The sequence below is a fragment of the Bubalus kerabau genome, chromosome 3 (genome assembly GCF_029407905.1).
Source record: "Bubalus kerabau isolate K-KA32 ecotype Philippines breed swamp buffalo chromosome 3, PCC_UOA_SB_1v2, whole genome shotgun sequence".
Classification (NCBI taxonomy): Eukaryota; Metazoa; Chordata; class Mammalia; order Artiodactyla; family Bovidae; genus Bubalus; species Bubalus kerabau.
In genome coordinates, this window is record NC_073626.1 from 145590177 (window position 1) to 145611128 (window position 20952).

General features: G+C 36.2%; 1 protein-coding gene across 14 annotated transcripts in view; it reads left to right on the plus strand.

The window, feature by feature from the left end:
- Positions 1-20952, plus strand: part of ABI2 (abl interactor 2) — a 105999-nt gene that overhangs the window by 60495 nt on the left and 24552 nt on the right. For 4 of the 14 annotated variants that reach the window (XM_055573168.1, XM_055573169.1, XM_055573171.1 and 1 more), the window contains exons 3-9: positions 13-189; positions 1713-1730; positions 10874-10971; positions 14050-14196; positions 14929-15053; positions 16042-16224; positions 20184-20342. In XM_055573168.1, coding sequence (XP_055429143.1) covers positions 13-189; positions 1713-1730; positions 10874-10971; positions 14050-14196; positions 14929-15053; positions 16042-16224; positions 20184-20342 — 907 coding nt within the window. The remainder of the gene's footprint in view (positions 1-12; positions 190-1712; positions 1731-10873; positions 10972-14049; positions 14197-14928; positions 15054-16041; positions 16225-20183; positions 20343-20952) is intronic. The other 10 variants (XM_055573174.1, XM_055573177.1, XM_055573181.1 and 7 more) reach the window with 4 other exon arrangements.

The window sequence follows — 20952 nt, forward strand, 5'->3', positions numbered from 1 at the left end:
TATGTTTTGTAGACCGTTGATATTCATAAAGAGAAAGTTGCAAGAAGAGAAATTGGTATTTTGACTACCAATAAAAACACTTCAAGGACACATAAGATTATTGCTCCAGCCAACCTTGAACGACCAGTTCGATATATTAGAAAACCTATTGACTATACAATTCTAGATGATATTGGACATGGAGTAAAGGTAAGCATAAGTTTTGTCAAACTTTAAAAAAAAAATAGCCCATGATGGAACTAACTCTTTAGAAAATTAAATGCTTATCTTTTCTTTCCAGAGGATCATTCTTGGCCTAGTTGTAGTTCTGAAGATTTCTTACCACTAATAACTGTGTTATCTTTCTTTTTAGTGCTGGGTTCTCAAGTTTTAAACAGTCATCTTTGAGTGAATTGCATTTGTTTAATCAGTTATGAAAATACCTCATGTACATCTGGAAATAAACATAGTATTATATTTTAAATCCTTTAATGATTTAATATGACTAATTAAATATTATTCAGTATGTTATTAAAGTATTTGCTTTATCTCAAAAATATCAGCAAATTTCTGGCATTAGTTTTCAGAAAGAATATATATAAACATGGACTTTGAATTTTTCTAGAACAAATTTATTTCAGCATTTTGGGTGAGGATAATGTAGATAAAAGTAGTAAGTTAATTTAGTATTTCCACTGCTTTTCATTATATAGCCATTATATATTTTGGCTTTTAAAATGTATTTAAGTGCCTGCTATATACATAAGGTACAGTAATTACAACTGATAAACTTACAACTTTCACTTAAATTGATACTTGTACTTAAGAAACTGTTCAGAGCTTCAGCTAAGTATTAGTTTATTTAAAGTTTGCATCTCCTCAGTGATTTGAAAGACAATAACTTTTCAAATGTGATGCTGAGCAACTATGTTTATGCCTGTAAGTGAAACCATACAGTTCATGCAGTTGATTTATATATGCAAATTTAGAAAATATATCCCACACAAGGATGGCTAGAAATCAGTTAAATCTAAATTGAATGTAGATCTAGGTAAGAGAATATGTACAGTGTAAATGTAAAACAAAAATATTTTTCTCAAAGTTTTAAATCAAGCGCTATCATCTGAAATTTAATATTTAATTTTATAATGAACACCTAATACATTTAGATTGCAGTACAAAGTAGAGCATTTTAAAATAGGATGTGTAATTGGATGGATAACTAAAATTTATTCTAACTTGGGAAAATTTTTTGAGATTTATTTGAGGCTAACAACTGCTAATAGAAAATTTTAGGATCCTTTCAGAATCTAATGGCAAAAAGACACTTAAAATATAAAACATTGTATTTGTACTTGCCCACTTATGTAATAATAAAAAGGTTATCCCCCTAACTCTTACTTAATTCTCCAATAATTGTTCTTTAGGAATTCTGTAATCACTTTGATTTTTCTGGACTTTTAATGTTTAGGGGTCACTAATTTGAAGAAATCAGGAATTAAGTTGTTTTTAAATAAAGGTGTCTTATATAATTTCATCCAAAAACTCCCGTTCATGACACATTCTGCTTTAACCACTCTTTCTATGATCTACTGAAACATTATTTTTTAATGCTGAATGCTTAACTTGTTTTTTCTTTGTTTTTTCCTTTCTCTTCACATCCTGAAGTTCCAACTAACCTTTCAATGCTTTTTTCCCCTTACCTCTTTTATTTGCTCCATTTATGCATTAAGTGGTTGCTTAGATTTAAGGTAAGAGATTCCAGGGCTGGATTTCCATTCTTTGTTCTTATATAGACTATTACATATGGGGAGTGAAGAGATACTTGGCACTTGGCCTTTTAAAACCAAGAAATAATTGCTTTTTCTTATTTTATTTTTGTCATGCAACTTTGTGTGTCTTTATGTTCCATGCGGGCAAATGTTTTTGACTGTTTTGTTCATTGCCCGATCCCGTGTGCCTAGGATAGTGCCTGACACACATTAGACACTTAGTAAATATTTGTTGAATAAGTGATTATTTTGCAATGTTAATATATTTGATGAAATGGAAATGTAAGTTACCCTATCATAAAATGTCATTATGAAATAAAATTAGCTGGATTTTTGTAAATGGAGACATTTTGTTATGGATTGGAGGGCTGCTAATGTGCTTTGTTTAACCCTCCCCCTGTGTAATACCTTTTTATTCTATAAATGGTGTGCTTGATCATACACCTTATGGCCACTATGTCATTATCTCTTGACTCAATCACTGTAAAAACAATTGAAAATTGGAAAATATTCAGTGTTATGGGTGTTTTTTAAGTTGCAGTATCATATATTTTGCAAAAAAATTAGCATTTTTATTCAAATTGCTTATAAATTATGTATTTCAGTATAACCCACTTTAAGAGGTTTCAAGCTGAGTAGTAGTATATGTAAAACATCAAAAGGTCATGATAGTGTTTAACAAAATACAAGTTAAGAACTAGAGATAATCGCCTTTTTTAACTTGTTTCAGTAACATTGGAGGGAAAACTGAGAAAAGACGTTCAAGAGTAAACAAGGGGCCTGTCAGAGTGATACTAAAATTATTGTCACCAAACTGAAAGTGCATTTCCTTTTTTTAACTTTTTTCTTAGCTGAATTCTATGATTCCTTTTCTCTCTCTCTCTCTCTCTCTCTCTCACACACACACACACACACACACACACACATATATTCTTACCGTTCTTAGCATATATTGTGCTGTTTGCCATGTCTTCAGTGTAGAAAGTGATAACAAGATGATGACTGAGACCTGAGTCATTAACTAGCTACTAACCACGGCCATAGAAAGTTAAACAGCTCATGGTAGAGAGATGTGACTAGAGGAGCCCAGGCAGATGTACTTCATGTGAGTGAGTGAGGTATGTGGAATTGTGAGGAGATTCGTTTGCATAAAAGAGGTAGAAATAGACCAAAAGTAGTGTTTGTGGCTACCTCTGCTTTTTCTGTGTTCAAATTTCGGCTATTGATACATGAACCTCCAAAGTGAGAGCAGTGCACAGAAAATTCAACTAAAGGAAAAACAAAACAATGGACCAGTTCTTTCCCCTTCAAGTTTAGACCATCTTGCCTAAAGAGCTACGCCTGGCTCATTTCCTCTAAACCCTACTATGATTCCTTCTTGACCTTTCTGGGTTCAGGATCCTGTTCTGTGTGAGAGAGAGGCCAGAGTGAGTGGAAAATGAGAGGTTCCTAGGAAGAAAGATCCAGTAAGGAAGCATCACACTTGGAGAAAATTCCTTAACATCTTTGCAACAAAAACCCTCCTCCCCAGGATTGTGGCTCCGTGCCGTTGTTTCTGCTCTGTTGGGCTGGGGTGGACAGGGTAAGGAGTGTAGCCTGAGTTCATCCTAGAAGCTAGAATGTGACAGTGCTGTCTTTCCTTTCTTCCTACCCTTCATTGTAAGTGTGTCTGTCTCCTCTACAAACTTGTGGCACATAGTGAATCATTTTGGGTGAACCAAAGCAATAGTAGAGTGAAAAAACCATTCATCATATAGTAAGTCGTTATTTTTATGCTGGTAGAAAAAAAATGAGTGGCTTCAGAAGGTTGATAAACAGAATAAGCGAATGTATTAAGATAGAAAATAGAATTTAAAAATGTTGAAGTTTGAAGGAACTTGCAAATAGTAAACTAGTCGTGTGGTTTTCCAGCTGAGTTTTTTGGAGACCCATGGTTGACATCAGGTACCCTATAAGTCTCCTGATTCTTGGTTTCCTCCTCAGCTCATCGTGAGCTCTGTCTTTGCTTCCAGTCTTGTCAGACTTGATGGCTTTCAGATACACTCTTAACAGATACCGTCTTTGGGACCAGACACATGGGATGTGACTCAAAAGTTGAATTTTTAACCTTTTATACATCACATCGTGGTTGTGTTTAATAGTTCTTCTCTGGTGAAATTTGGGTTAATTGTTTTTCCTTCAGTCAAATAAGAATTGTAGGATTTAATTCATAAGACCTTTGAAAGCAATGGGTAATATTTTTACAGCAAGAGGCATAAAAAGTCGATGGTAGAGTGCCATATTGGAAGTATTTTAATATGTACCTGAGGCCATATAAAAGTGGCATGTACCTTGAACTGGGGTATCCTTTCCCCACTCTTTATTTTAATATTTGAGACTTTTAAGATCTTGTTACTGATGTATTTGAAACAGATTTTTCTGTTGAAAAGTGGAAAAGTTGTCCACTACTGAAACTATGCTTAAGTACTTTTAAAATAAGTGTATTTATTTCAGTCAAAAATAGTAAAGGCTTCTGATCTGTTAATGTAGCTTTTCAGTTGAACGTTGTACAAGCAGATTCTTAATGATGAACGAGGAGGGCTTGGAAGTCTCCTTTATGTTTAACACATTAAGAATATAACACTTTGGGAAAGTTTTGCTTGGGATCTTGAAGATTCATAACTTAACTCTGTAAAATATTATTTGACTTTTTCACTTTGAGTGTCATCTTGTATGCGTCATTATCTACAGAAAATTGCCCCTCACATATCTAGGTTTGGGTACAGCTGCGGATTCATTGCTAAGCATGTATTTGACACACTTGGAAGCAAAACGCCACAAGAGCAACACCTTGTGGGGGAATCATATGTGTTTGCCTCTTTGTTCCAGTCTTGAGCCACCAATTCTGTCTTGGCAAAAGCCAGTTGTTGGAAAATTGTTTCAAAAATTAAGCAGAAATTTATCCATCTTTTTTCTTCTATTCTTTTTTATCTGTTCTTCCCTCCTTACTCCTAATCTCTTATTCATTATCTCTGTAGTTCAGTTCACTTGCTCAGGCATGTTTGAATCCTTGTGACCCCATGGACTGCAGCACGCCAGGCCTCCCTGTCCATCACCAACTCCTGGAGTTTACTCAAACTCATGTCCATTGAGTCGGTGATGCCATCCAACCATCTCATCCTCTGTGTTCCCTTCTCCCACCTTCAATCTTTCCCAGCATCAGGGTCTTTTCAAATGAGTCAGGTCTTTGCATCAGGTGGTCAAAGTATTGGAGTTTCAGCTTTAACATCAGTCCTTCCAATGCATATTCAGGACTGATTTCCTTTAGGATCGACTGGTTGGATCTCCTTGCTGTCCAGGGGACTCTCAAGAGTCTTCTCCAACACCAGAGTTCAAAAGCATCAATTCTTCAGCACTTAGCTTTCTTTATAGTCCAACTCTCAGGTCGACTACTACATGACTATAGTATACATGACTACTGGAAAAACTGTAGCTTTAACTAGACAGACCTTTGTTGGCAATGTCTCTGCTTTTTATATACTGTCTAGGTTGGTCATAACTTTTCTTCCAAGGGGCAAGCGTCTTTTAATTTCATGGCTGCCGTCACCATCTGCAGTGATTTTGGAGCCCAAATAAATGAAGTCTGTCACTGTTTCCACTGTTTCCTCATCTATTTGCCATGAAGTGTTGGGACCAGTTGCCATGATCATAGTTTTCTGAATGTTAACTTTTTCACTCTCCTCTTTCACTTTCATCAAGAGACTCTTTAGTTCGTTGCTTTCTGCCACAAGTGTGGTGTCATCTGCATATCTGAGGTTCTTGATATTCCAGCTTGTGCTTCATCCAGTCTAGAGTTTCTCATTATGTACTCTGCATTTAAGTTAAATGAGCAGAGTGACAATAGACAGGCTTGACATATTCCTTTCCCGATTTGGAACCAGTCTGTTGTTCCATGTCCAGTTCTAACTGTTGCTTCCCGACCTGCATACAGATTTCTCAGGAGGCAGGTCAGGTGGTCTGGTATTCCCATGTCTTTCAGAATTTTCCACAGTTTATTGTTATCCACACAGTCAAAGGCTTTGGCATAGTCAAAGCAGAAGTAGATGTTTTTCTGAAACTCTCTTGCTTTTTTGATGACACAATGGATGTTGGCGATTTGATCTCTGGTTTCTCTGCCTTCTCTAAATCCAGCTTAAACATCTGGAAGTTCACGGTTCATATACTGTTGAAGCCTGGCTTGGAGAATTTTGAGCATTACTTTGCTAGCTCACACCTCATATGAGTGAGATGAGTGCAATTGTGTGGTAGTTTGATTATTCTTTGGCATTGCCTTTCTTTGGGATTGGAATGAAAACTGACCTTCATCAGTCCTGTGGCCACTGCTGAGTTTTTCAAATTTACTGGCATGTTGAGTGCAGCACTTTGACAGTATCATTTTTTAGGATTTGAAATAGCTCAACTGGAATTCCATCACTTCCACTAGCTTTGTTTGTAGTGATGCTAAGTCCCACTTGACTTTGCAGTCCAGGATGTCTGGCTCTAGGTGAATGATCCCAGCATCGTGATTATCTGGGTCCTGAAGATCTTTTTTATATAGTTCTTCTGTGTATTTTTGTCACCTCTTCTTGATATCTTCTGCTTCTGTTAGGTCCATACCATTTCTGTCCTTTATTGTTGCTATATTTGCATGAAAAGTTCCCTTGGTATCTCTAATTTTCTTGAAGAGATTTTTAGTCTTTCCCGTTCTATTGTTTTCCTCTGTTTCTTTGCATTGATCACTGAGGAAGGCTTTCTTATCTCTCCTTGCTATTCTTTGAAACTCTGCATTCGAATGGGTATGTCTTTCCTTTTCTCCTTTGCCTTTAGCTTCTCTTCTTTTCTCAGCTATTCGTAAGGCCTCGTCAGACAACCATTTTGTCTTTTTGTGTTTCCTTTTCTTGGGGATGGTCTTGATTATTGCCTCCTGTACTATGTCATGAACCTCCATCCATAGTTCTCAGGCACTCTGTCAGATCTAATCCCTTGAATCTATTTGTTACTTCCACTGTATCATTGAAAGGGATTTGATTTAAGTCGTACCTGAATGGTCTAGTGGTTTTCCCTACTTTTCTCTGTAGTGGATTATGTTAAAACTCTTGTTACCTTAGGCTTTTTGTCTTCCTGTCTTACTAAAAATTTTACCTTTCTCCTGAAGCTACACTTGAATGCCTGATTTCAGTTTTGATTTCCCTCAGAGAATCTCCTGGTCCTTTTCCTGTTGGCTCAGAGAATTGAAATAAGAACATATATCCTCTGAGGAGAGGGATAGAGGTCTCTAGGAAACCAAAGATTATGCACTGTATGGGACTGCTGGGAACAGCACTGGACACGGAATGAAAGCCTTCGGGTGTTTGCCCACAGCTTGTGCCCATCCTCACTTCGCCACCTCCAGACATAAACTATACATACTACTCCTCTTCTCTTAGTGTGTTTAAATTTTGCTCTTTTTAAAACTTGGTAACACTCCAACTCAGATTTTTCTCTATAAAACCTTCCTTCTGTTCGGTCAATCTTCTCACATTGATACTTCTTTTTTGGAGATTTCTGTATTATTTGTAGAAATTACTTTTTGTTTTCAGCAGGGTGTCTTAGTTATTCTAAAATAAGTTCCTTGAAAGCAGAGAAATCATTTTATAGACCTTTTGTCTCGCCTTATTTTTCTTATTTTTTTATTCTTGTGCCTAGAGGTCTGGTGGTTGGTGGTTTACATGACCGATATACCACAGGGCTCATTTTAGAATGTGTCTCCCACTATTGCAGCAAGTTATCTATTCCGGGAGAGTGCTTCCTAACAGAGGTGATATGCTCTATGAACTAAAGATACAAAGATACTTTGTGAACTCTAGTATTTTTTAAAGAGTATTTACAGGGTATTGGAAAGCACCGAGATTGGTAATGAACATTATGTATGATATGCATGATATTATATATCAAGGTTCAAGGAGGTACTGCATATACCAAAAAAGGATAGGGCAGGAAAGATAGGAGCACTTTAGAAACAGTATTAAGGTGTAATGATTGGCCTGATAGTTGGTGCTAGTTGTGATCTCCAAAGTTTGGAGATCAGAGAAGACCACTCTGGTCCTAAAGGAACTGCTCTTACTCTCAGTATTGTCTGCATTTCTTAGTCCAGGCCAGTGGGAAAGTATTTGAGTTTGGTCATGCATTAACCTTTGTCACCTAAATGAAATATTTCTTCTGTTCTTGAGTGTTTCTTTCTGGCAGGGAAAAAATAAAAGACTTTTCCTGCTGTTTCTCCATGTGCCTAATAGCTGTTTCACTCAGCTCTCAGTGATGACTTTTTCCCTTCATGGCATCAAAAAATACCCACATTAACTGAATTATTGTTGGAATCAGCCACCAAAGTTTCATTCCAGTTCCCAAGTAAAACTTTGAAGAGAATGATTAGCACTGCTATTCATGACTACACACTTGCATGCCAGATGGTAGTTTTGCCTAGGTGTGGAACTGCTGTTATGAATTGGTGCAGTGTTGCTTTGTTTTCTCTGTCCTGAGTTTGTGGTATGTTCTCTCTCTCTCTCTAGTTAAGTTCTCCTTCACCACACTCACAGTTAGTCTTGTGTTTTGCTCCTTGTCTGGAAACATTGGGTTGCCCTATAACTTCCCTCAAAGTAGTTGTTAGAACCATGATAACTATCCCATAAATATTTTTTTACCAAATTATTTTAGATGTGAAATAGTTTAATTTTAATTATAATATAGATTTCACCTATGAAAATTGTTTGGCAATTTTTCTTGTATTTTTTTTTCATTTTCCTCAAATTAGATGACAGTATTTATACTCTGCATAACATATTCATTGTTTTACTTTTAGTATAGAAGCATTTTTCTCAAGGAAAAATACCTTGAAGAAATACTGAGTTCTCTTTTAGCTTAATACAAAGGTAATACAGAACTACATATTAGTTGGACATTCCATAGGGACTCTGGTTTTTGTAAGTGAAAATTACTCGTGCAAATCCCATTTACCAAACAAATAGAACCATTTGATGATTCTACAAGTCAAAAATGTATCAAATTTTATGTATGGAATTGTCCACTATGCTTCAATTTATAGGTTGTTTATTTCATATTTTTTTGATAGATTTCAAGATTTATAGAGAAGATACTGCAATTTAAACGGAACACCTTACATACCAAAACCTTAAACAAATTAAAGTTGGAAAGCTGTTTTCAAATATTTTAGCTATTCCATGTATAGAATAAAATTCTGTTTTATCCTTTTCTGTCCTTGCTCCTTTTCCTTCCTATTTCTAGCAAATTGATGTAGTTTAGTGTTTGGCTCACCTACTTCTCCTTCATCACTTAAAGTGACCTTGGGTTTTATGTTGTTTAAGGTTGAGCTTAAAGGACTTTGGTTACTACTTTTAAAAATCTCCTGGTATCATGAATTAAGATATACGGTTTTTAAAGCTATTGGTTATTTGTCATGCTACTCCTAAAAATTTGCCCCAATGTGGATTAATTTTTAAAAAACTTCTTCTGGCACTTTTAAGATATGATCAGTATACCCTCTGCTTATTAATGAGGGGGAGAGCACAGATAAGTTAATTTTTATTCTTCCTTGATAACCAGTTTGTTTTGTATTTGTTGTTTAAAAGTAATAACAAAGGAGTACAGAAAAATGCATAGCCTTAAAAATATTGCTATTTCAAAGGTATCATTTGTCATTAAAGATTGTTTTAACATCACACACAACTTGTTCACTGGGCTATTCATGAGTTTGTTTCTTGATATATTTTTTCTTACCTATTCAGATAACAAGTAGTATTTTAGGATTTTAAAATATTCTATTTAAGCCAGAGTTAATTTTGACAGCCTCAATATTCTGTATGTAATTATGATTTGTTTTCTTAAATTTTGTATTTTAAAATTATAATTATAAATGTATTCTGATTTCAAAAGTATAATGTCTTACAGTTTCATTTTATAAGTATAATTTGAATACTCTGGACATACTCTTAGTGGAAGAGTTAAGATCCTTTTTTGAAGTGTTTGGCAGTCCAGAATATTAGGAGCTTTAAAATAGGGTCAGGCATGAACACAGATGGTGAACGTTATTAATTCTAACCCGCTGGCAATCTCAAACAACTTGAGATTGCATTTGAACTATACTCATGCATGACTTCTCTTAATGCCTTAAGATACACAGATTTCTAGGGCTTTCTGCGTAAGTGCTCACTTCCTCCTTTGGTGGCATCCTTTTCTGGTGGCAATCCACACTTGTTCCCAGATCACCCAACTTTCCCACACTTGGGTTTTCAACTGGGGATAGAATAGTGAGGAACACAGCTTAGCTCTGTGTTCTTAGCTCTTAGGATTGTGTTGCATCTTTCTCATGCCTAAATTAATCTTCATTTTGGGCCTGAGTGGGTTTAATTCCCATTGGAACTAGGACATTGCCAGTGGCCACTGTACCACTCACAGTTGAAAGGTATACCTCAGCCCCACCTTTCTGGTTCAGATGTTTAGGAACATGCCTTAACTTCTGGCAGTTCTCAGGTAGGTGATTCCTTTATAAGAGAACATTAATGGAATCTGAATTGTAAGGCTGATCCACAGTTTATAAAAAGGAAATTTTCTCTGTATGATTTAACTTTATATAATATTCTCTACTTACAGTGGATCAAAACTAAAGTTGCATACTTTTGGGGGAAAACATGTATTTTGTTTTCTTATGATAAGCTTGCTATTTAAAAAGGAATTGCTTAAAGGCATTGTTGTTTCTGATTGAGTTACTCTTATTAAAACTGAAATTTTTATAGTTAACCTATTTAATTTCAATTGAATGTCGTATCAAACAGTCTAACCAGTGATCTGTTGGTGTGATGAGCTAATGGCAAATAAAGTCTTTGCATACACGTTTATGATCATTTGAAAATCTCATGTTAGGAGGAGTCCTTTGAGTACAACTGTAGAATGATAGTAGAGTAGAAATTGCATATGAAATGCATGGCCTCTAATTTTTTTTTCCTATTTAAACCTTCCCCTCCTTTGTTAAATAGCATAATGTTATTTCCCGAAAGTGACACTTTGTTTCACTGCATTCAAATTAAATTGAGTTTTCCTCAAAATTTTTTTAGGTGAGTACCCAGAATATGAAGATGGGTGGGCTGCCGCGTACAACACCACCAACACAGAAGCCCCCCAGCCCCCCGATGTCAGGCAAAGGGACACTTGGGTGAGTATGTAACTAAGTAGTAATTGCAAACCCATTTCATGTACTGTGTGAAAACTAAACACTATATATATGTTTAAACTATTTTTAAATATTTGAAAAGAGAATATTTTCTTCCTAAGATTATCCATTTTGTGTGTAACTTTCCCAAAAGGAAAACATCTTTTATACTTTAAATTATACCTGGGAAACGTCTCTCTACTTTAAAAATATTCTGTTTAGAAATTATTTTTCTAATAAATTTTAAATTTGAGGTAAAATCCTAGCCTAAGTTCATGGCTTATTATAAATTGCGCTCTAATTCCTATTTTCAGAAACTTTTTTAGTCTTTTCTGTTATAATTGACTCTTCTTATTCTGACTAGTCTTCTGAAGAAAATACTGTGCAGATTATAGAATTCTGTATATCTTGTTTTTTTATGAGAAATTATGAGCTTTCATTCAGTCTACAGACTTGGGCTCCAGACATAATGGACATAAATGGTCAATTAACAAAAAACGTTGACCTTTTTATAGCATCTGTAGTTTCTTTTGTAGCATCTTAATACAAAAACTTGGTTTAACTTGGTTTATCATGATCAAGGTTTGTGATCGGTTGGGCATAATATTGCCCAGAAGTTGGGTGACTAAAATCGTGGTCCTGCTCTGCTTCTGATGTGGTCTTGCATAGTAAGCCACTTAGCAATTCAGTTTTTTCATCTGTAAAAGGGGGTAATATTTGTCCTCTGTCAACTTTTCAGGGTCACTGTACCATGAATTGGATTTTTTAAAAAAATGTATAAGACAAAGACAAAATGCCTTTATTACCATTGGCTTTGTGATATATGCTTAAAAGTTTTTAATTGGAAATCTTGTTTTTTGGCCCCCTCACCAAAAAGCAAACAAGAAAACCAGACCAAAAAACCCAGCAACCTAATCACTCAAAGAAAGATAATGTTGGAGGAGGAATTAAAGTTAGGGCAGTGGAAAACAGAAGAATAAAATCAGATTTCTGGCCAGAAATAGGGTGATTTTATTTGGGGAGGACAAAAAAAATTCTGCTTAGGTTAGAAAGGAAAAGCTCTACTAGCTTAAATAAGATTTAAGCTTCAGAGTAGGATGTAGATGTCATGGTATGTCATAATTGTACAGGGTAAGAGTAGAGATCAGGTCAAGAGGGAGTATTTTATTTTCCTGTGAAATGTCTATATTTCTGTCATGTATAGTTTCTAATGGATTTTATTAGGTTTTGAATCCAGATTGTTAGCAAGATAATCCTAGTAAAGTAAACATTTCCATTGCTCCCAAATTTTAAAGATTTACTTGTACACTAGTATTTGTCTTCCCTGTATATTAGCAAGGGCTCTGCAGGATTCCTGAAGGCCAGAGTGGCTGAGCACCACTCGCCACTTGATGGTCACAGCCTGGCTTCTTCACAGTCTTGGCTCAGGCACCATATTTTGTCCTCTCTCCCTAGTTTTTTACCTTTTTTTTTTTTTATCATTGTCTTCACTGTATAGGCTTCCCTTGGTGGCTCAGCTGGTAAAGAATCCGCCTGTAATGAGGGAGACTTGGGTTCATTCCCTGGGTTGGGAATATCCCCTGGAGAAGGGAAAGGCTACCCACTCCCAAGTATTCTGGCCTGGAGAATTCCGTGGTCTATATATATAGTCCATGGGGTCGTAAAGAGTCGGACACAACTGAGCAACTTTCACTTCACTGTGTAGTTCTTAGTTGGCAAAGGTTTTTGTTCTGTTTTCTTGGGTGACACAGAGCATTTTTATTGTCTGGGAAAATTTTTTTGGAAATCCATCAGTTTCCTATTTTATGGTGTTTTATATGTATATAATTTCAGAGATGCCTAAACTTCTTTATAGTGTTTTAAATTCAAGGCCCTGACATTCCTTTTTTTTTTTTTGACCCAATATCTTATCTAGTGCCCCTGATTTACTTTTTTAATAATCTGTATATTTGTTTATGCAAGAGGATTTTGAGAGTAGTAGAGTAGACAGGGTCATTGCAGAGTAATCTCATCCAGAATCAGTGAGCCGAAACTTGAGTGGATGAGAGAGAATAATATTTAAAGGAACCTTGTGAGCTTTTGAGGAAGTGAATTATTGAGAAATATAGAAGTCAGGTGAGCATCATCATTTTAGGGGAAAAAAGCTCTTTAATTTTCATATCTTGAGATCCAGTTAAAGATCAGAATCTTATCTACATAATATCAATTTCACGTCAGCTGAGTATTAATCATTGCCATCATGATGGAAACTTAGAGATGAGAATTAATGATTCCTGGTGTACCGGTGTGCATCCTGCTTCCTATGTTCCCTTTCTTGATCTTGTCATTCTTTTAAGAAGAAAGTTTGAGAAAAAGAGAAGTATGCTAATGAAATACAGTCTGTTCTGTACTTCAAAGTAAATAAGATAGACTTAGGTGATCTGTTTTTTTTCTTCTCTCCCTTTTAAATGTTGAACTCTGAGGAGGGTAAGAGGTAAGAGCGATCATGGTGAAAGGTTAAGGAGGATGTGAAGTGAGAATGGAAGGAGAGGAGATTAAATTATGTATTTCTATGTGTGGATGTAGTTTTACTTCTATGTACCTTATTGCATAGAAAGAGAAATGAATTGTTAATGGTTGCTGTTGATCATCAATGTGGGGGTTGTAGAGCCAGACTCTCTAGATTTATTTACCCTATCTTTGATTATTTTTGGTTAGGGAGAGAGGGGTGAGGAAGATTTTTAGTGCATTTGTGAAGTGCAGTTGGGAGAATTTAATGTGGCACTAAACTAATTTGAACTCATCTAAGAAGAGTGTCTGGGAAACACTGGCTTACCTGGGGGAGAAACTTCATGCTCTCAGAATGAATGAACAAAATTAGTGTAGGGAAATGAGGTCAAAGACTAAAAAAAAAGAACAGTATGCATCAAAGCCCTGATGGTGGAGAAGTGATACTTAAGGGAAGATGGAAATTGGTAGCTGGGTTTTATTAAAACACATTTTACTACCTCTGAGTACAGATTGTATTTCACTACTGGCAACTCTGAATTTATTGTGCCGAGACTTGCTAATCACACAATACATACGCTCTTCTTTTTGTAGGCGGCACTCCCCCTATCGCACACTGGAGCCAGTGCGTCCTCCAGTGGTACCAAATGATTACGTACCTAGCCCAACCCGTAATATGGCTCCCTCGCAGCAGAGCCCTGTGAGGACAGCTTCTGTGAATCAAAGAAATCGAACTTACAGGTATTTTCTCTACCTCAGTGCAAAATGGGATGGTCATAGCACCATTATTTGTTCAGATAACTTCAGCTAAATCTCTCTCATTTTCCAAGCACTAAGTTCTTTTCCTCACACTACTCCCCCAAACCTCATCTGATTCCACCTCTCTCTCCTCATGTTCTGATGCAACTTTGAGCAACCAGGAAGTTGAAAAAGGACAGACATCTCAAAGTGCAAACTTTTCTGCAAGACTGATAGTTATAGTTGACCTGAAAAAGAAAATCACTGACCAGATATGGGGAATTTCACGTTGTTTTTTGGTGGTACTTTACAGATGAAAAACCATATGAATAAAACATTAATATGGCATAATGTGTCATGATATCATTACAAGTAAAATTGGACAAATAATTTGTTTAGGAAAATTGTTATAAAAGCTATTTCTTCAGACAGCCATTAAACTGGAATAAAAGAAAGTAATATTATTTTCATGTGTTGAACCCCATCATTTATCCCTTATATTTATGGAGAAGTTTTGTTTTTCTCAATTTCTTTAATATATGTTTATTAAAAGGTGGCCAAAGCAAGTTTCTTGAACTCGTTTTTTCCCTTGCTTTATAAAGAAATTCATCTCTGAAATGGAGGGCTTTTGATTTACCATCTAGTAGCTATATTCATTTCAGAACATTCTGGAAAATGCTGGTGATGTCTTCCTGTGCATAGATGCTCATGTTTTGGTGGCTCTTATTTCTGTAGCAGCAGCGGGAGTAGTGGAGGAAGCCACCCAAGTAGTCGGAGCAGCAGTCGGGAGAACAGTGGAAGTGGGAGTGTGGGGGTTCCCATCGCTGTTCCTACTCCCTCTCCTCCCAGTGTTTTTCCAGGTAAAACATGAATTGTGCTTCATCTGTCCTGAGTTTGTCCTTTCAGTTTCTAATTTAATTACTGAGCTTTCTTCATAATCAGGATTTTTTTTCTCTTGAAGACTCTGTAAATGTTGAGAACTCTTTCTGCATTCTGCTATTTTTAACCAAATTATTTGTCAGTTTATGTTCAGATACTTCTCTGTGATTTGGTGTTATGTCTTTGGTGCTGTGTCTTGGTTGGCACTTAGAGGTTGCACCTTGGAACGAGTGACATGTTTAACTCCAGCTGGTGTTATAACAGTGCATGCCTTTGGACACAGTGCAGTCTCGGTGTAAGGAATCATATTGGTAACAAAGGATTGGGCAGATATAATTTCAACAGTTCAATCTAGTGGACTCTTGGAACTTGAGTTGCTGAAATGCACAGAAAAATGTACCTGTTTCATCTGAGGACATGAAACTTAGTTTTAAAAACCTGACACAGAAGACATAAGGATGGAAAATTACATATTTAATTTACTTATAATAACAAAGAGATAACATCTTTTAAAAAATCATGAAAAAGAGGTTTGTATTTCTTTCAGTTCTTTTTACCTGATAAGATATTTATGTCTGGAATGTTTATTTTCTGATTTGTATGATTCAGAATGGAATACTGTTGTTTTCTAGTGTGTTATGTTTAGCTTTGTATACTATTTACAGAATGTTATGTTAAAACAACAACATAAAGGGGGCACTTTTCTTCCAGTGTGTTGGCTATCAGGTAAAAAGGAATGCTTTTAATGAATTTAAAAATCTGGATGTTATCCTTAGCATCTTGAATTACTTGCTGTAAACCTCATAATCCTTTAACATAAGCTTCATTCTTTTTTTTTTTAACACTCTCTTCTATTCTTTGGTATTGATCAGCACTGAGTATCTAACACTGAGTTCTCCGGTGCCTGTTCTAATCCTGCCTAATGGAACTGCCTCACTAATGCTGCCTCTCACCCCTCTCTCCCTTCAGCCCCCGCTGGCTCTGCTGGTACTCCACCCCTTCCTGCTACTTCTGCATCTGCCCCCACCCCTCTTGTTCCTGCAACTGTCCCTTCTTCCACTGCCCCAGATGCTGCCGCTGGGGGTGCCCAGACCCTTGCTGATGGCTTCACTTCTCCAACTCCCCCTGTTGTTTCTTCCACTCCCCCTACAGGTGAGTATTGGCTTATTCCTCGCAGGCCGATTCAGTCGTCTGGCTCTGGCTCCTCTTAACTTGGAACTCTGGCTTCATGTTTTTTGTCTGTGCTTTGTATAAAAAAAAAAATCTGCAGAATAATGTACTAACTAGAAAATGGCCCGTGACCGAAGAGTAGAATTTCCTGAGGAAATCAGAGTAAAGTCTCTCATTTTTCTGATGTGCTTGTGCTTAGTAGTTCAGTTGTGTCTGACTGTCTTGCGTGGATTGTGTCTGACTCTCTTGCGTGGACTGTAGCCTGCCAGGCTCCTCTGTCCATGGGGTTTCCCAGACAAGAATACTGGAGTGGGCTGCCATTTCCTTCTCCAAGGGGGTCTTCCTGAAGCAGGGATTGAACCCACTCCTGCATTGGCAGGTGGATTCTTTACCACTGAAGCACTTGGGAAGCCCAGTTAGTAAAGTACTTCATAGAATGTATGTGTGTGCTGCTACTATATCTAGGTGTTTAATGTTTTAGAAGACATTTTTAAAAATTCATTTTAATTCACCCATTTTGGATGGTGTATTATGGCTTAGTTTCTGTACCAACACTTTTTAAGAAAAGCATTCTGTACTGGGGGTATTTAAACCTGAGCTGTCCTTTTGCTCTACATACAGCTCTGTTAGGCCACGACAGCTAGTTAAATGTAAAAGTCCTGTTACGCTTGTACATCAGTGGAGTAAGGAATACATCTTGAAATCCGCTGTGGGCCTAGAAAGGACAGATCATCTCCACCTCGAGTCAGCATTATAATTTAATAACAGGTGCTGGTTCCTAGTCTGCACTGAGTCAAATCTGTTATAGGAGTGAACAATAAGTTTTTTTTAAAAACAAAAAGCATAATTAATGCCTTAATAACAATTTATATAGTCTCTTTAATGTACTGTTTTTGAATCTCCAGATACTTTTTTTCTCTTTATCAAGGTCTGATTTATGTACAGTGAAATTCACCCTTTCTAGTGACTTCTTTGAGTTTTGACAGATGCATACAGTGATACAAGCACGGCTACAGCACAGGTGCACGCCAGCCCTGACGTCCCCAGATTCCTCCCCGCCCCTTTGTACTCAGTCCTTCCATTTTACTCATTTCACTCTTTGCCCCTGGCAAGCTCTGTGTCTGGTTTTTTTTTTTTTTTTTTTCCCCTCTAAAGTTTTGCCTTTGTAGTAATATCATAAATGTAAGCATACGTAATGTACTCATTTTTGGCACAGTGCATTTGAGATTTATCCATTATTACATGTTTTGTTATTTCGTTCCTTTTTTTTATTACTGGAGTAGTGTTCTATTGAATGGATTTACCAGTTTGTTTACCCTTTTCCTCAATCCAAATTGAGGGACATTTGGATTATTTACAGTTTTGGGTGATTATGAATAAAACTGCCAAATATATTCGCACACAGACTTTTGAGTGAGCACAGGCTTTCATTTAATTTGGGTAAATAACTTAGGGAGTAGGATTACTGGGTTGTATGGTAAATGAATGCTTAACTTTATAAAAACTGGATAGCTGTTTTCCGAAGCGACTGCATAGTTTTGCACGTCCACCAGCAGTGTGTAAGACTTCCAGTCACTCTGCGTACTTGTTAGTACAGGGTACTGCCATAAGGGCCTCCCTGGTGGCTCAGATAGTAAAGAATCTGCCTGTAGTGCAGGAGCCCTGAGTTCAGTCCCTGGGTCAGGAAGATCCCCTGGAGAAGGGAAAGGCCACTTACTCCAGTATTCTTGCCTGGAGAATTCCATGGACAGAAAAGCCTGGCGGGCTGTAATTGTCTTTACGTGTGTGTGTATGTGTGTGTGTGTGTGTATATATATATATATATATATATATGTATGTATATGTGTGTATATATATATATAAAATATATATATATTTTTTAATTCAGCCATCCTAATAGGTGTTTAATAGTTTCTCGTGTGGTTTTGATTGACATTTCCCCAGTGAATGATGATGTAGAACATCTTTTCATGTGCTCATTTGCCATCTGTTTATCTTTTTTGGCAAAATGTCTGTTCAAATGTTTTTGCTTCCCCCCCACACCTTTGTAATTGGTTTGTTTGTTTTCTCATTAAATTCTTATATATTCTGAATATGTCTGATTAATTTTGTGATTCGCAAATATTTTCTTTCATTTTGTGACTTACCTTTTCATTCTCTTATTGGTGTCCTTTAAAGAGCAGAAGTTCGTTATTTGGATTAAGCCCAGTTCGTTGCTGTTTTTTCCTTTTGTGTATTGTGCTTTTTGATGTTGTGTTTACAGACTCTTTACATAAGGTCAAAAAGAGCTTTGTCTTATTTTCTTCTAGAAGTTTTTAGTTTTAGGTTTTTACAGTTAGGGCTGTGGTAAACTATAGTTTTGTTTTTCAACTCAAAGCAGAATAAATGCCCTTGTTAATGGTTTGAATAGAATCTTTATTATGTAAGTCTTTGGATCACTGAGGGCTTATAACATGGGAAATTTTAGGCTGGCTCTAACTATATAAAATTCATAATGGTGTTTTCAGAGTTTTTAACTCAGTGATTCTAGGTTTAAGATATTACAGATTGATTCCTAAAATGTCAGCATTGTGTATCGGGTGATTCAAATGACAGAATATACCTCCTTATAGTAGTTTATTAGTTTACATGCTTTTACATTTTTACCACGGCTATGTAAACTTGACAGTGGATTATGTTTCAGCTTGACTACTCAAGATTTTTGTACAACAGAACTGAGTTTTAGGTTTTGATCCTGTCGTATGTGAAGAGTAAGTGCTGTAGCAGCTCTTGAGTGCTTCTATAACAGTCTTCATATGCGTGTCCATATGAATCCAAGTTTGATCAGTTTTATAGCTCCTGTAGACCAGTTTTAGGCACGTAAAACCATTTGACAGTCATGGAAAAGGTGAATTGTCTGATTTTTCTCTACCGCCTCTTCCCCTCCCTCCCTCATGTCTTCTTTCCTTTTCCCCATCCTTCCACCTTGCATTCCCTCACCTTTCTCTGGCCTCCTCCTCTCTCCCTCATTCTTCTCTCTCCTCCTCTCCCTTCTTCTCTTCTCTTGACCTGCTCTCCCATGGGTGCTCTAGTGCTTGATCTGTCTATACAGTAGGCCCTTAGCTAATGATTTTAAGTTGGAGTGGAATCAAGATAAAATTTAAGAACTTGATTGCATTAGACGGTTGGATGGATTAGGAAAGAGTGTCTTCTGTTTGCATTAGTTGGTGAAGTACTCTGAGCAAAATGTAGTGAAATTGCTGATAAATATGAACAAGTTCCAGGATGATACTAAAATTAGATATATTTGATACAATTTTTGTATCTTAGCTTTTTTTCATAACTGTAAGTTTTCTAAACTCTAATTTTAAGACAAAATAACTTTAGAGAAGGATATTTTTGATTGAGAAATGTGATTCAGAATTCTTGAATTCAGAATTATGTCACTTGACCTTTTGCTGAAATGTTCTATGATTTCCTTTAAATAAATTGGTTTGCTACTTTAAATTTACTATTATTGTTATTTTGGAATAAGACTGTGTGTCAAACATTTTTTCTTTTGCTTTCCTAAATGTTATTCTTCCTTTTTTGAGCTTGGTTTTCGGTGTTTAATTGCTGGTGTTTGTGGAGGAAGTGAGCCATAAATTTTAATTGTGATGATTGTGAAACCCTGTCAAATTACTAATTTAATAAACTCACAATATTGATTAGTAATGTATTTAGATATAGCTTTTCCAAACCTAACCATAATTTTATTTACCTACTTTCCTGTTTTTTGCACTTTGATATACTGTCAGCTGAGCAGTAACTGTCACTTTGCATTAATATTTGTCAGATGGCAGTTAAATTAGCTAAATATTTTTATTGTTTAATAATCTTGGTGAGATTCAGGCATCGTGCCTAAAGTGTTTTATTGTCTGAGATAATTTTAATGACAAGTGTATGTTCTGTCTCTTTTCCAGGTCATCCTGTTCAGTTCTACAGTATGAATAGACCTGCAGCTCGCCATACACCCCCAACAATAGGGGGCTCCTTGCCCTATAGACGCCCTCCTTCCATCACTTCACAAACAAGCCTTCAGAATCAGATGAACGGAGGACCTTTTTATAGCCAGAACCCAGGTTAGACTTTCTTTTGCAGTCTATGGAATGTATCTAATTTAAAAATCTTCAATTACTGAGGAAAAAACCTTTAATTGCAAATGACTAGTATATAGTAGATTAATAATATTATTTGTTGAATGAGTGGAAGAATGAATACAGGTTGCCGATATTGTACCTTCCAGTTCTTTTGAAAAATCAACTTGTTTCCATATAGAGTTGTAGAACTTAACTTTTCTGAATAGAATGTTTTTGAATGTGCTAGTGATTATTTGTTTTTTAAATTAATACTGTGGTGAACAGTGTTTCCTTCTTATTTAGTCAGATATCCTTGCTGTATGAATAGCAATTAATGAAATTTGAACATACATGAGCAGAATTTATAAGTAGCAAAAGAAAAGGAAAATATTTTTGAAACTGCTTTGTGGTGGGCAGTTACACTGTCTTCTTCAGTTCTGCTACCAAACCTCTGATGGAACAACTGCGACTTGAACAGATTGATCTGGATATAACAGTCATCTTGCAGCTGTGTCATGTGTACAGAAGAACTAAAATAGCACATATTTAATACTTAACAGTCATTTGTTTTGCTTCTTCCCCAGAGAGGGTAAGAGCAAATATTATTCTCTAT